Source organism: Mesoplodon bidens, assembly GCF_964165515.1.
Source record: "Mesoplodon bidens genome assembly, chromosome: 12".
NCBI lineage: Eukaryota > Metazoa > Chordata > Mammalia > Artiodactyla > Ziphiidae > Mesoplodon > Mesoplodon bidens.
In genome coordinates, this window is record NC_138168.1 from 71,940,365 (window position 1) to 71,957,431 (window position 17,067).

General features: G+C 37.0%; 1 protein-coding gene across 5 annotated transcripts in view; it reads left to right on the top strand.

Annotated features, from left to right (window-relative positions):
* Positions 1–16,823, top strand: part of ADGRG6 (adhesion G protein-coupled receptor G6) — a 138,728-nt gene extending 121,905 nt beyond the window's left edge. For 4 of the 5 annotated variants that reach the window (XM_081251582.1, XM_081251585.1, XM_081251583.1 and 1 more), the window contains 4 exons: positions 7,122–7,223; positions 8,066–8,218; positions 11,468–11,513; positions 13,899–14,031. In XM_081251582.1, the coding sequence (XP_081107708.1) occupies positions 7,122–7,223; positions 8,066–8,218; positions 11,468–11,481 (269 nt within the window). In that variant the 3' untranslated portion in view covers positions 11,482–11,513; positions 13,899–14,031. Of the gene's footprint in view, positions 1–7,121; positions 7,224–8,065; positions 8,219–11,467; positions 11,514–13,898 lie in introns of all 5 variants that reach the window. The other variant, XM_081251586.1, reaches the window with a different exon arrangement.
* Positions 16,824–17,067: the final 244 nt, after the last annotated feature.

The following is a 17,067-nucleotide window of genomic DNA, read 5'->3' on the forward strand; positions in this document are numbered from 1 at the left end:
TATTCAGCAAAAACCATTTATAGAAATATATTTATCATTATTATTTTAATCCTATTGGTAAACTAAGAAAATTAAATAAAATTATGGGTTAGGAGCCTCCTGACGGTTAAGCTGGGCCATAATCACATGTATAACACTCACGGTGAATCGGTGCCAAGGTAAAGAGATGAACCACCTTTAAACCCGTTAGCATCTGAAACGGCATCATGTTGGCCGAGACATTACACACTGCAAGGAAATAAATGACTCATCTTTTGGCAGAGCATTTTGTGCAACAGAGAAATAATTTTCTAAAAGGCACCTTGTTGAATGAAAGGAGGATTCAAGAGGTTCCCAAAGAGAGTCATAAACTCTAGAGATTCCCCAGCCCAGCAGCCAGCTGGCTATGTCTGTGTGACAACAAAACAGATGAGCTGTTGGAAGATTTGGACTTGGGCTTGCTGGGGATCTCAGAAGTTATCTAGATCGTTTTTGTCAAAGATCAGTTATCTAGACCATGTACCCTTTTTTGCCCAAACACCTGGTTTGATTAATTCTTGATTGATTCCATCTCACAGTCTGGAAGTTATCTATATCTGCAGTCTTCCCCTTCATTGTGTTTCTGGATCTTTATTATCCAGGGTAAGAAAAATCAACTTAGGTCATTTGTCAGAATGTATTGATGATGAGCCTTGCTGAAAGTGCCAATGGCCCTTTACCATTGTCAATGTCAATGGTAAAGAACTCATTAGGAAATGAGCACCTAAGGCGTTTGTTTTGTTTTGTTTTCCTTCACCAGACTTCTTGAAAGTGGTTTTGTAGACCAGTAAAAGGATGACAATACATGTTTCCCTGAATTTTACAGTATGGCATTTATTTTCAAATCCAAGGGAAGCTGTTCCTGGGCAGTTTTTTTAAAACTTTTGATAATCAGGCTAGAGAACATCTGAGAACATCCTTTTGGCTACTTATTTTACATTTGCTCCACATATTTTTGCCAAAACTCAACCAAAGAGAATGAATTCTATGTGGGAGCCAAATTCCTAGCCAAAATATTGATGCTAAGGATATCTTTTTTTCCCTAAATAAATAGTTAAATAGCTCTTATAAAGACCAAGATTAAACACAAGCCCATACAGTCTGGATATAAAGCCAATATTTTAGAGGGAAGGTTTTTTTTTTTTTTCAAACCTGCTACTTGATGAGATTTCTCAGAGTGTTTCTCACTCCACATTTAGAGGTTTAGAGCACCCTCTTGGGTGTCCCTTCTTGTTTTTTGAGCCAGCCTTCGCCCCTGGTGTGCTTCTCTAGGAGGGCTTGGCGAGGTAGAATTCGTTATGTTTTCCTTCCTACCAGGACTCAGAGACAGGCCCTGTTTCTCACATGCCTGTAATGCCCTTCCTCCATCACAATGGAAAAGGTCATTTATTTTAATTGAGAAAATTGCAAGATTTGCTGAGAATTAAGATATCTTGTATTCATATATTGGTCTAAGTTGTTTTTAAAAGTGAGCAGAAACCTCTAGTTAGTGAAAGATGGAGGTAAAAGGAAAGCAAGGGATGAGCAGGTAGAGAACTGGTTAGGATCTGTTCATTTAAAGAAAGTTTAACTTTTTTTCCTTGTTTTAGAATAAAATCTGGGTTTGTATGGGTAAGATAAAGAATCAAAGCAGTTATCAACCTGAAGAAACTATTGCTAAGGAACTGGCTTAGATTCATCAGAGTGGTCATTTTCTGGACTAAAATTCACCCCAAAAGGGCCGTCATGAAACTAGCACAAGCCTGTCAAGATGAAGCAGTGACTTTGCCTCTGATTTCTATCTTTTCAGTCATTTTAGCATCCAGCTTTTATGGGCAATGTTCCCTACTCCTTGGTCAGTTAAATAAAGCTGTAAGGTGCTATGAGTGGTAAAAACCAATTATTCTGGTCCCTGGTCACAGCTTAAAGCCCTTTCCAGAAAACTAGAAGAGTATATTTTTCCAAGTGGAATGAAGAGCCTCTTTGAGGTGTGTGGGTTTAAATAAAGATTCTCAAAGGGGAAACATTTGATTGAAATGAGCATTGAAAGAGAGCAGAGATGGGGGATAGAATCAAACAGATTCCCTTGGATGCCAATGTAAAACTCTTTAAAGTTTTGTGATTTTAAGTGCTGCTTCTGGCACCAAAATCTGTAAGTAGATGGAAAAAAAAAAACCCTCAAGACTGAAGAGGGACTAGCCCTCTGTTTTTTCCCTTTGGCCTCCAAATGCCCTTGGCTCTCCTGCTGCATTTTCTACTCCTCCCTCTTTCAGGGTTCAGAATTTCTTTCCATACGGCATGTGTGCTCTTCCAGATGTGGATACCTTCCACATTTCCCACAGCTGAACTCTAAGAGGGATATTTTGTCCTAAAATAATCTTGGGATAATATTTATTGCCAGACTGATTTAAATTCATGTGAAAAGGGCTAGTTACTACAAATAGTAAAATAACCTATTATGAGAATCCTATTCTAATTTAAAATGGAAACATATCTCACGGCTAAAGAATCTGCATAATACCTTGGAATTTTAAAATATATTTATTCCAGAGAATTCTAATTTCTCATGCCTATTATCTGCTTTTGTCCCATAGCATCACAATTCATAGTGGGAGACAGTGCATGTAAATGACTTCGATCAAATAATTTTAGAGGAGATGTATCAGATTTTAAATCTAATTTACATACGTGTCTCTCAAACTTAGTGGATGCCTGTATATTTACAGGTTGCTTAAAAGAAGGCAGTGTCATCTAATGCTATGTAATTAGGATACAGAGCAGCACTGCACAATCTAAAAAATTGTTTTATTAAGTCAGTTTTTCTTAACTTTAACCTGCTCCCATGTGACTGTGGTCAGCATCAGAGCCTCAAAATAATTCACATCTTAATATCCCAGCAAAGCCAAAGGAGCAAATCCAAGAACTAGGTCTCTTCCAGTGTCCTCAAAACACCAGACATATGCTCTGAAGTTTTTCCTCTGATATATATGACATTTATAAAAACTTCTGAGTGTTAAGGGAAACAACATCTAGAAATTTTCACTTCTGCCTCAACTAAAAGAAAATCATTTGCTCAGTGTGGTACCCGAGAGTGAGTAATGCCAGGATTAATACCTTAGAACCAAAGTCCTTAATTAGAGTTTATAATCTTTTACAGCTCTGATACGTGAGTTGTTAAATAATTGTTTAAGAAATGCGTGGTTAGCTATATTTTCAGCTGTAGGACAAAAATACCTCCAACAACAAATTCTGCCAATTCTGCCCCAGTTCACAAAAATAGAGTCAACCCAAGGCAAAGGATTTCTTCTCCAACCACAGACTCCTTCATCTGTAACCTATGATGACCTTACCTCAAGCTTCCATGCCTTCTTCTCTCTTTACTCTGAAACTGCCACCACCTCTTAAAGACTTGAAAGATTCTCAAAGGGAAACCAATCCACATTTTATATATTCTTTGGTTATTCACACTACCCATGTTACAGGACATGTGTGCTTATTAAAGGGATTTTCTGTGTTAGCAAGCAGGTTAGGGACCTGGGGGTTTGTCGGTGAGGAAAGGCAATCAGATTTAGTCAGAGTGTGAAGATGAGGTCCGAACCCAGTGTCTATTTTGTACTCCCTGGGAAGGTAGATCCACCTGCATGTCCTGATTCTGAGGGGTTTTGAGTGTGGAGCAAAGTCTTTCTCCCACTCTGAGAGTTGTCATGTCCAAGCTCCAGGCCAGGCTGCAAGTCGATTTCTTGTCTCCAGCTCTCCCTCCCCAACCCAGCTTCCCTCCTTGTCCACAGCACAGGGGCTTTCAGGAGGGGTGTGTGTGCGTGTGTATTTTCTGAATAAATGAAATTTGATTCATATTTATTAGAGCTTTCTTTTAAAATTAGAACTCCCCTATCCTATCTGATATCATCTTAGACAAATAACTAGGTCACTAGGATATATTTTCTTCACTAAATATTTTATTACTAATAAAGTATTATTAATAAGTAATATAATAATAAAATAAGTGTTTTACTTAAATAAATATGTATAAAATGATATAGTAATAATAATAAATAAAATGGTACTATTACTGATTACTAATATTACTTAGGTCATTGAATGCCTTATTTATACTTCTCAGAGGTAAATGTGTTTGAATTTCCCAGGAATGTTTTAATAGGCTAGTTGTCTATTCGAAAGCAGTGACCAAAATTTAGTCAGTATTTTCATAATGGCATTCCTCTATGAGTCAACATATGTAATGATTTTCAGCCAGTAACTTAATTAGGAATTTATAGAGCACCTTCTAAGTAAGTGTCAGGTACTCAGTGATGACCAAACAAGCCAAACTCAGAGGAGGAGAATCAGCCACAGTCATTTCACTACAGTCAGGGCCCAGCCTGTAGACATCCAGCATGCTCCTTTTTCCAATAGTTCATAACAATGTAATTTATTCTGGAATAAAATTATGGGCCACTTTCAGCTAAGATAAAAATAAAACATGCAAGCATAACCTTAGATCTATTTTGCAAATATAGCTATACACATAAAAGAAAGAGTACTTTCAATACTTTCCCCCCACTTTTCCAGTTATATATGCTACAGTGTAATTTACATTTTTCTTGATGAATACTCCATACTCAAAAAGAACAGACAAGTCTTAATGTCCCCTAAAGGTACTATAATCATTTTTACTTTTATGCTGTTCCATGCTAGACCCTTTGCCCCCTGAACACAATGATCATCTACCTTGTTCCCCTCTGAACTTCCAGCTCCTAAATCAAAGTGCCTCCTGCTTAGCAGTGCTTAGTAGTCACTGAGTGGATTATCCTCTTGGAAACTTCCCTCACCTCCCTACCAAAAGGTTTCTTCAGGTTCAGTTTAAGCCCTTGCACCTTCCCTTATGTAGATATCCTGCTTAATATGGGGTGTCATTAAGGTAATACCTTGGCAACTTATTTGCGTACCTTTCAGAGACTTTTGCCTTATATATATTTTCATTGTATTCCTGTGACTCCTTAATTTGTGTTCTGCTCACTCCTATTTTTTAAGCCCCTACCCCTAAATACATTTAAGGCATTCAGATGTACATGTAAGTATTCAATTAACTCATGTAGAATAGATGAGCAATTAATCATGGTTACTATTCATTCATTCAACAAACATTTATGGAGCTCCTGTTTAGTTCCTGGCATCATTCTGGGAATGGCTAGTACAGCATTGCATAGACAAACATCCCTGTACTCTTGGAGCTTATTATTTACTAGCAAGAGACAGTTAAGCAAAGAAATAAATGAATAAATTAGGAATACAAGAATATCAGGTAATGATCTGTGCTATAGAGAAAATAGGTGTGTGCAAGAGTGTGATCTAAAACATAAAAAATAAAAATAAACAGTTGATGATGGCCTTTTTGAGGAGTTAACAATTGATCTGAGGCCTGAATGACAGGTAAGAACCTGTTAGGGAAAGCTTTGAAGGAAGAGCCTTCAAATTATTGGGCAGAAATGAGTTTGATGTGTTTGTTTAAGGGTAATGATGAAGAAGACTCCTATTTAGAATATCAGGGGTGTGAGATGCAACAAAATGGACATACAACCAAATGAAAATGTCCTGCAAGCACAGTGGGTTGGAATCCTGGTGGTGGTGGTGGGGAGAGAAGGCAATGGGGGCACATATAAAAAGTAGTGTATGGTACTTATAGAGCATGATTAGTACCTACTGGAACAGTGTAGCTGTAGAAAAGATGGAAATCTAGGGCTGAGTCATGGATGTGTCAACCTTTAAAAGTAAAGCCGAGGGATGTGCTACAGAGACCAGGAAGCAAATTAAGAAGACGCCTAGAAGAAAGTGGTACCAAGAATGTATTTCAAAAATGAGAGAATGGTCAATTGTGTTGAATACTGTTGAGAGATCTAGTAAAACAGGAATGAAAACTGAGTTAACAATAGGGGAGTCCCTGTGACCTTCACAAGAGCAGTTGTAGTGGCCTTGTAGATGTGGATAGTAACCTATTTGAGCAAGTTGAGAAGAAAAGAAATGAGAAAAGGTAGAGACTGTGAAAGTTAACCATTTCAAGTTTTATTGAGAAAGGGAATGAAGAAGTGGAAGCTGGAAGAAGATTGGGGATCAAAGGAGAAATTTTTTGTTTGATTACTTAAAAGAGGGTTACTAGAATATGCTTGTAAGTAATGGGAATAACCCAAGTATGGAGGAATAGAGGGACAAATTGAGATAGCAAAGGGAGAGTAAAAAGGCAGAAGCAAATTCCTTGAAAAGTTAAAAGGGGTTGGCTCCCAAAGCACAAATGATACAATTAGTTTTTAATAGATGCAGGGAGTGACTAAATATGAAGACTACTTGACAATTAAGAAATATTTCTGCATTAAAGTATTGAGAAACCAAAGCAAGCCAGGTGGAGCCACATGAATTTGCTGATTTGGGCCCATTTTTGACTTGTAAAAATACCACTTTTTGGGTTTCCCTGGTGGCGCAGTGGTTGAGAGTCCGCCTGCCGATGGAGGGGACACGGGTTCGTGCCCCGGTCTGGGAAGATCCCACATGCTGCGGTGCGGCTGGGCCCGTGATCCATGACCGCTGAGTCTGCACGTCTGGAACCTGTGCTCCACAACGGGAGAGGTCACAACAGTGAGAGGCCTGCATACCGGAAAAAAAAACAAACACTTTTCTATTGCCCAAACTTACAATAATATGCTTACGTAAAATAGGTTAGAATATACAAGTTGAAATAGATGATGAGCTCATGGATGTTTTCAGTTTTCCCTATTTTTCTAAATTTTCTGAAATGTTTTCACATAATTTTCAAACAGATATAAGGGAAATATAAATGCCTCTTAAATTGAATATTGCCTATTTCAGCTTAGTCTTTAGGTTAAGTCATAACGATTACTGAACAAAACAAAGACAGAATTAGATCCATGTAATTGTTCTAGTTTTATCTGAGCTTCTGTGTTCTGTTCTAAAGGATTAAAACATCTACTGCATACCTGAAGATTCCTTAGGATCTGTTTCTTAGTGATTCGGATGTAAAAAAATTTAAATTAAACTAAATACATATGTTTTGTAAGATTTATCTTTAAAAATGTGTCCTTTGGCCTAATTGTTTATATTTTCTTTCGTCCCAGGCTTATTTATATTTATCTTCCACTGTGCTATGAAGGAGAATGTTCAGAAGCAGTGGAGGCGGCATCTCTGCTGTGGTCGATTTAGATTAGCAGACAACTCAGGTAAAAGAGCATGTTGGTGATTGCTTTTCTTACATCGGAGAGTAGTTAAAAACCTTTGTCATTTTGATTTTCTGTGGTCTGAGCAACCCATTCCCAGTGGTAGCAAGTTGTAAAGGCAGAGTATATAAAGATGCTTAGTTGTAGTCTTAGATTGTTAGCACTGCAAGAGGTCTGAGGACTCTAGGCCTGACCGTCCTATTTTGCAAAGGAGGAGCATGAATTCCAGACAGGTTAAGTGAGTTGCCCAAGGTTTCATGTCTAATTTAACAACTCATATATCCACTATACCTTTCCATATTTTTGAAGTCTTTAATTACATTATTAGGCAAAGAGATCTTTCTCAATATAAAAAAATCCCCGGGCTTCCCTGGTGGCGCAGTGGTTGAGGGTCCGCCTGCCGATGCAGGGGACACGGGTTCATGCCCCGGTCCGGGAAGATCCCACATGCCGTGGAGCGGCTGGGCCCGTGAGCCATGGCTGCTGAGCCTGCGCATCCGGAGCCTGTGCTCCGCAACGGGAGAGGCCACAGCAGTGAGAGTCCCGCATACCGGAAAAAAAAAAAAATCCCGGAAGAAGAATATTACTATTTTTTGTAACCTCCAGTGGTTACTTCTCACCCTTAATATATTAAAGTATAATTTTAAACACAGGGTCAAAGTAAGAAACTTTTCTGTTTCTTCAGGTTGTTATTGTTGACATGTCAGTCTCTTGTGTGAGTCATTGCCAGGGTGTCAGAATGTCTAATGCTCTGGATCAGTTACTTAAATAATGTGGTGATGATTCTTCAGGGCAGAGTATATTCCCCCTAAAACAGACTCATGGAGAGATGTCATTTCTTTCAGACTGGAGTAAGACAGCTACCAATATCATCAAGAAAAGTTCTGATAATCTAGGAAAATCTTTGTCCTCAAGCTCCATTGGCTCTAACTCAACCTACCTTACATCCAAGTCTAAATACAGCTCTACCACCTACTTCAAAAGGAATAGCCACACCGGTGAGTCATTCTGGCCATGGTAAAGATGTTCTCTGGGACATCTTTGTGAATATTTTGTCTTTTTAAAAAATATTACAACCAAAATTGAATCTATATTTCCAGAATATCATTAACTCTGAATATTTTTGTAACTTCATTTGGTTTAAAACTTAATTTTCCTTAAAAGGTATGGTATCTTTTTTTAAAAAATTATGTGTTTCTATTAAAAAAATACAAAATTGAGTTGTAGATTATTTCAGCATAGTAAGAAAGTTACTTGGCAAGTTGGCATGGGAACAGAAAGAAATACCATCCAGCTTACATATTACAGTTAAGACTTCAGTCCTTTGAAATATATACAAATATAAAATCATAATGTTGTACACCTAAAACTAAATAATGATATATGTCAATTATTCCTCAGTCAAAAAAAAAAAATACCTAAATCCTTAACTATTGGAAGAGTTATTGGCAATTGCTCTTCAAATCACTGACTAAGTATGAAATAGGGAGAATCATACTTGGAAGGTGACACAGGATGGTGAGAAACACCGTGTCTTTGTTCATCTACTGAATCTTCATGATATTTACAATGATCACACATTCTGACACTGAGCACGTATATGAACAATCCAGAAGACAGTGTGCAAATACAGGCAGACCTTGGACATACTGTGAATTTGATTTCAGACCGCTATAATAAAGCGAGTATTGCAATAGAGTCACACAAAGTTTTTGGTTTCAGAGTGACTATAAAAATTACATTTATACTATACTGCAGTCTATTAAGTGTACAATACAATTATGTCAAAAAATGTACACACCTTAATTTTTAAAAGTACTTTATTGCTAAAAAAATGCTTATCCATCATCTGACCACACAGGGTTGCCACAAAACTTCAATTTATAGAAACTATAATTTATAAAAAAATAAAGAAGATGTGACACATATATACAATATAATATTACTCAGCCATAAAAAAAATGAAATTGAATTATTTGTAGTGAGGTGGATGGACCTAGAGGCTGTCATACAGAGAGATTAAGTCAGAAAGAGAAAAACAGATACCGTATGCTAACACATATATATGGAATCTAAAAAAAGAACAAAAAGATTCTGATGAACCTAGGGGCAGGACAGGAATAAAGACGCAGACATACAGAATGGACTTAAGGACACGGGGAGGGGAAAGGATAAGCTGGGACAAAGTGAGAGAGTAGCATTGACATATATACACCATCAAATGTAAAATAGATAGCTAGTGGGAAGCAGCTGCATACACAGGGAGATCAGCTCGGTGCTTTGTGACCACCTAGAGGGGTGGGATAGGGAGGGTGGGAGGGAGAGAGCTGCAAGAGGGAGGGGATATAGGGATATATGTATACATATAGCGGATTCACTTTGTTATACAGCAGAAACTAACACAGCATTGTAAAGTAATTATACTCCAATACAGATGTTAAAAAAAATACTTTATGAAAGAAGGAAGCAAAAAAAAAAACAAACTGTAATCTCTATGAAGGACAACAAAGTGAAGTGAAATAAAATGACATAAGCCTGTGAAGACTATTTTGCAGTCCTTGATAGCCAGTGAGCAGTGTGAAAACGTGTAATCCTTTAATAATTTCAATTGAAAATAGCAGAAATGCTACTTTTAAATACTAATTAAACCTCAAGCAATCAGCTCTCAACACTCAGCATCCAGTGAGCCATGGCCGCTGAGCCTGCGCATCCGGAGTCTGTGCTCCGCAACGGGACAGGCCACAACAGTGAGAGGCCCTCGTACAGAAAAAAAAAAAAAAGATGCTTCTAAAAGGATAATGGAAATAACTTTTAAATTTTGTGTTTTTTTAGCTAATAAATGTAGGCAAAGGCAAAGGCACCAAAAAGATTCATATTTGGCTTTTTGCAAGTAGGGAGTGATTTGTGTAATGTGTCTATAAATGTTCACATTGCAAACACTTGAATTTCAAATGACCCGTAGGTACATTTGAATCCTTCCACATGTCCTTGCTTGTGCCACTAGGGTCCCCACTGCCTGGGATTCAAGATAGCACTGTGGAAAAAAAGTATGAATGTTTACTGAGTTTTTTAATTCCAAGTTTAATTAAAGAAAGATCTGAAAACTTGGAGCAGCTTAGTACAGCAGTTTTTAAAATTTCTTGGAGTCAGGGACATTCTGGGGAATTGAATAAAAGCTATGGACTCTCTTCCAGCCTTTGAGTGCAGCCTTTGAGTCCTGCACACAAACAGTTTGGCCTAAAATTAAGAGGTCTGTGCACTCCTGCTCGAAACACCTGTAAGAAAATTAATAACAGGTATATAGTCTGAGATAGATAATTCTACCTAATTGGTAGTTCCCTGGCACAAAACATCTTGCACAGTTGACTCCTGAACAACACAGGTTTGAACTGTACAGGTCCACTTAAACACGGACTTTTTTCAGTAGTAAAAACAACAAATAGTAGTACATGATCCGCCTTTGGCTGAATACGTGGATACAGAACTGCAGCTACAGAGGAACCTCAGACACATAGGGTCAACTGTAAATTATACTCAGATTTTCAACTGTGCAGGAGGGTCAGTGTCCCTAACCCTTGCCATTGTTCAAGGCTCAACTGTACTTATAATGAGTGAATTTTTTACTTTATTTGATCAGCCTTAAAATCAGATACTCATTTTGTTTCCCCTTCTAAAATGCAAATACTTAATGCATTCTAAGTCAGTTGTGAATGAATAAGGATTAGACCAATTGAATTGTTTTCCTCTTAACACAGCTAATAGTTGGCCTAAAGAACCACTATTAAAAGGCAAAAGAAGATAACAAAGCCCATAATTTGGAACAGAGGACATTTTGGAAGTATTAAAATATTTGGAAATAGTAAGCATCATGGGGAAAACTGACTAGAAGATAAAATGAATTGCAGAAATGGGGGTACCTAAGGAAAACTTAACTATTTCAAAATCTTGTGTATTTTTTTTTTAAGAATTCATTCATGTTTTTCTGTTTCTTTTAAAATCCTTGGGGTTAAATGCATTTTCGTCAACAAGTATAAGGATGTAGTCAGCTGTATGACATTACTTCCGTGGTATAATAAATTCTAGTTTCCAATCAGCTGACGTACAAACGGTCTTCTGCGACCTAGCCAGTTCTCAGTGAAGCTGCTGATGTACTTGGGTCACTCAGGATATGCAAAAAGTCACTGCATAGCATCATGGATATCTAGATGGTTTATTTCTTGGCATTGATTCATATGTTTATGGTGTAGATAATGTCTTCTAAGAGCATTCCTTCAACAAAAGTGGATCATTCAGGTAAACTTTTATTACTTCTTTGAATGCATGAATTTTTTGCAAGGTAGTAAGAGAATATTTGCATGGATTAAACTAAGACTCTTGCCGCACCAGCAAAATTGCTTGTTCTTTACAATACTTCTCAGCTAGCACAAGGAAATTCCTGCATTGAGCTGGAATTTCTGAAATTTCAAATGGTCCTGTGCTGTGCTGGCTCTTCTCTGCATGGGGGTGTCTGCAAGCCGCTCCTTCTAGGAAATGTACCATACTCTGGAGTTAGTGGGTCACATTATCAGGTAAAATAATGAAGAAGAAAAAAAGCAGTACTTGAGAGGTTTGTTATAGAACAGAGTGAAATCCTTTACTTTTTCACGGCTCTTATGAATTACTGGATCTGTCACGGTACATTCACAGAAGTCATAAAAGAGAAATTGCCGATTCCAAGCCTGCTTTTTGAGGACTTTTGTCTGCTTGAAATTTAAGCATAGGTCAAATAATAGTTCATTTCCCTAGCCCCTGGTTTTCAAACTTGCAGCCATAATCAAAATCTATATTATCCAAAATATAATAGCTACCCAGAAGACTGGGAATAGCATATATATATTGAAATACAAACCTTGCTCAGAGTTTTACCTTCTTAGACTGTGAAGACCCAGAAAATTGGGTCACGTATTTGGAATGGAGCTGGTCAAAATCTCTAAAAAGTATGTGACCCTGGAAGTTGTCAGCGAGGCAGAATGATTGTATCCTTGAAGTTTCTTTGAGGATGTGTGTCTTTCTAAAAACATCAAGTACAAATTGTGCATTATTGAGATTTAAATCAATAGAAAAATTCCCAACAGAAAACCAATGGCTAGTGAACGTATGAACTAAAGGCAAGCACAAAATCGATCAGCTTGCTGAGAGCTGAATGGGGAGGGGGCCTTATAAAATGACTCCTTGAGCTTTTTTCTCACCAATCCTGGGACATAACCATTCCACCATGCTTCGGTCTGCCCACTCTTCCCAAAGGCCATCTGTTCTCTCTTGCTTCCTTTAGTGGGATAGACACTCCATTTTCTATTTTAGCCTTCATTTTATTTAGTGTCTGCTCCAACACCAAGACCACAGTTGAACAGTTTGAGCCATTTCCAAAGGCAACAGATAAAATGATGATGGTTTTTACCAATTATTGAGGATTTTTAATGTTATGTCACTTACTGGGTTAAACTTACTCAAAATATAAAACACCTAGAGTGAACATTCCAATTTTTCAGCCATGATTCCTAGAAGCAGGTTTTCATGATAGAGTTTTTGCCTCTTCCACAGTGAATAGAAAAGATGATACAACTGTAGGGAACTGAGTACTCTGTAGAAGGTCATTTGCTCTTTCATTGATGTGAAGTCTCTGTAGTTAATTTTAAGACAGCATTTTTCTCCAAAATGTGGAAAGCAGATACCTACAAGATACATGAAGACAGCCATATATATTTGTAGATAATAGTGCTTAGCTGAGTTTCAGGGCACTAGCTGTACCACTTTTAGAAAGCTTTGGGTCTAGGAAAATAATGTTTAAATATGTGATATTGGGAAATTCAGAACAGAAATATATTTAGCAGTCCTTTATTGCTATCAATTGCTCTGATATTAGTGCTGCCAGCAATAACATCATTCTGAGACTGTAGCATAGTTAAAGAAAATATACACTTAAAATATTCCTGATAAAGATAATTTTGATTTTTATAATTTAAAAATAATTAATAAAAGATAGCTTTTTTCTATATTGCAATCATTTCACAGGTTTTTTCCATGAGCAAATGTGTTCAAAATAGCCTTTATGTTTTTTTATTCACTTGTCTTTTCCAAAATTCTTTAAATTATATTTTATTAAAAATTGTATTATGAAAAGTGTCAAACATGAAAAATAGAGAGGATAATATAATGAATCTCCTTGTTCATATCAACTCATAGCCACCTACCCATTTTCCCCTCCCTGTATTATTCTGAAAACATATCATAGACATCATATCATTTCTTCCACAGATATTTCAGCACCTTTTAATTCATTTGTTATATAATCTGTTACTACCTTGTTTGATTGATTTGCCACATATATTTTTGCAGCAATTTTCTGATTATTCTATTCACTGGCTCTTTGAAAAATACCACTTACAAGAATATTTCTTAAAACAACTCCCAACACAAATTACTAGAAGACACATCAGCGTTCTTTCATATGCAAGGATGCACTTTGAAGATGAAAAACATGAAATTTTAGTGCTGCCTATTACCTAAACTAAGAAAGAACCAGAGCTTCATTTCCTTTGTGATCTTCTTTAATGTGCAAAATAGAGCGTCCAGAATGGTAGCCCTTAGGCATGTCACCAGCTCATCTTGCAGCCTGATTTCTTGTATCATTTCTTGCAGACAATGCTTCCATGGACAAGTCCTCATCAAAACTGACCCATGCTGATGGAGAACAAACATCAATCATCCCTGTCCATCAGGTCATTGATAAGGTCAAGGGTTATTGCCATGCTCATTCAGATAATTTCTATAAAAATATTATCATGTCAGACACCTTCAGCCACAGCACAAAGTTTTAATATCTTTAATATAAGAAAGATACATCAGTCTGCAGCAACGTGAAGATGTGCAAGCTGTGAAAACTCTGACTAGCAGATGTAAATGTGGTATTACCTAGGTAACTGCATATATATGAAGAATGTGTTTTGTGAAGAAGGCTTTTGTGAAATTCAAAATCTGTCTTTTCAGTGTATTTCTTCCATGGGGGAGTTTCCACCATCACTAAACTTCAGTACTAAGAGCAGCATGACTCAGTAGCCACAGGGGATAGGATTTTTTAAATATATGATTAAATGGATCAATCAGAACTTAGGCTGTGGGGTCGAATATTAAAATTAGAGGGCAAAGGTCAGGCCGAGCTTGGGACAAGCCCTAGTTTAGAGCTCATTCACACCCCACATAATAATTAGATTTGGATATGGCCATTTGCTCCATCATCTTTCTCTGCAATCAAAAGCATACTAATATTTATAACTATCTTGGATGCCCACAGGTCCCATCTCAGTGTTAGTTTCTATGAATGCATTAACATTTCCTCTTTTTTAATGAAATTTCAACCACAGATACAAAAGAGTATTTAATGTCTGACTCAAAGTTTAGAAAGGAATTTTTTCTTATTATCTCAGAGGTTTAACCCTGAAGACCACAACATGCTTAAGAAAGAAAGAATTCCCCAAATTTTGACCTAGTTAATAAGGCCATATTATTTCACTTATCCTATTCAAGACACAAGGCTTAAGCATCATCATTAATTATAATTTAGTCCTATACATTTGAATCAAGTTTAGTGTTGATGTTCCATTAGAGTGGAGCTCCCAGGAGCTGAAGAATGACCCTCTTACACCTCTGCTTTTGCTGCTCTACTGTACATTGAGCTGCGGGCTCATGGGAGGAATGCAGATTTCCATTAGGCATGCCGTGTACGGTAGTCTCTCCCTTTTGGGAAAAACAACCATTGAGACTCTATGGTCTTGTCTTTGCTCCAGAGACTTTTTAAGACATTTCCATTTGCACAAGTGAAAAGCCTCTTACTTCCTCTTTCCAGAGTTTTGTTCCAAAGAATATAAACTGAGACTTAGGTGGGTGACTTATCATAATCAAAATAATTTATAATTGTGTGGGTCTACACTTGCCAGTCTGCAAACTATTTGTACATAAGTCCTCTGATTATAAGAGCCAGAGGAGGTCTGGCAAGACAGATGGGATGTTATTTATGGATTAGGTTTCTGCATATAAGCCATGCATAATATTAAGCAGCTTATCCTAACTGTCGAACTATCCTGAGTAAAATGCTTGCTAGTGAATGTGTAAGAGACCACATTTTAATTGTTCTTAAATGATGGACTCATATCCAGTTTCTTAGAAATCGGTCTCAGTACATGCTGTACCTTTACATTTGCTCTGGGTTATCTGAGACGTTTCAGGTTCTGGGAGATGGCAGCCTAAGTGATGAAAAGATGAGACATTCTGGCAGAACCAAACTGCTTAAAGGCAGAAGCCAGACTGAGCACCTGGGGACCTTTCTCTCTGTGCAGGAAGCAGGTAGCTCTCAGACTGGGACATAGAAAAGCTTTCAGGCTATGCAGCAAACAAGGGGCCTCTCAGCTTTTGCTGATCTTCAATCATGAAGCTTTTGGCCAGACTTAAATGGATGATAATGTGCTAATGGGTTTTCATACTGTTCCATTTTGTAGCATCCTGGAACACTGTTCTGGAAGACAGGAGCATTGCCTAGCTTGGCCTTCACAGGGGAGGGGTGTAGGTCGTAGGAAAGGATAGTAAATCTAAGGTCACTAAGACCCTAGAGTAGAGCCATGTCCTTTTCTCTAGGCATATATATTAACAGGCTGCTTATTTAGGCAGAGGTTACATCTAGGTGAAAATTAACCTTAAATAGTCACTGAATCTTCATATACTTTCCCCCAAGCCTTAGAGATGGTAGAATTTAATTAGCTTTCAACTGTGAGATTTCTACCCAAAGTGCTTATTTAGCTAAAAGTAATTAAGAGATAGCTTTAAAAATAGCTTTGATTTCTACTCGTATTCATCCAGATCTGGGAAAACTTTTTTTTTTTTCAAATTTGACAACAATATCAGCTCCACTTCATAAATTTCCACTAATCAGGTAAGGAAAAAAAAATGGATAAACAGCTGAGTAGAAACATTTGCAAGTGGACTTAAAAGACTGAGTCAAATTCTACCCTCTGTTCTGCGCATGTAGTTCTCACCTTCATCTAGCCCCCCATCAGAACAGAAATACAGGAATTTAGCTGTGGAGCCAAAATTTAGTTTAGCTTAACTTTGAGAATAATATCAATTTAGACTCTCTGGGGTATTTTTGGTTGTTTTTTTTATTTTCTTCTTTTTCCTTTTTTTTAACATTATGTTAGAGTCAGTCTAAGATCCTGAGATATTTTCCATTATTGTCACGATGACTTGCATTGTAAAGCTTTTATTTGTTCAATGTTGGCGTAGACTCTTTTGTATATATTTATTTATTTGTGTTTATAAATGTGACCTTGTTTTATATCTTACATTTATATTGCCTGGCTTTGTTCTTCTAATTAACTTTTTATCAGAGAGACTGTATATATTTTTTTCTAAATACTTTGTGAAATAGTTTTCTGTAGCAGTATCTCTGAATTTGATGAATAAAAAGTGACTGTGAGTGCAAATTAGAATTAGTAGTAAGAAGCTACTATACCTGATTTGCCATTTTACTTAAATAGAAAATGTTTTTCAAATAAATACTTATGTTGTTCGTGATCCAAATTATTCAGTTCCTTTATGAGTGAATGTTTTTATTTCTGACTCTTAAATAGGAAAAGATTATTTGACAACTGGAAAATAACCTGGCAGCAATTAAGCTAGTGACATGGGGCTACTTTGCCAAAACACTAAAAATGAATATTTTAGAAAGATTCAGTTCACTGGGGATTAATGCATTTTGAAGTTCTTAGATTTTCTTAAGATGACTGATGCAAAGCCAAGCTCTGTGGCAAATTAAAAG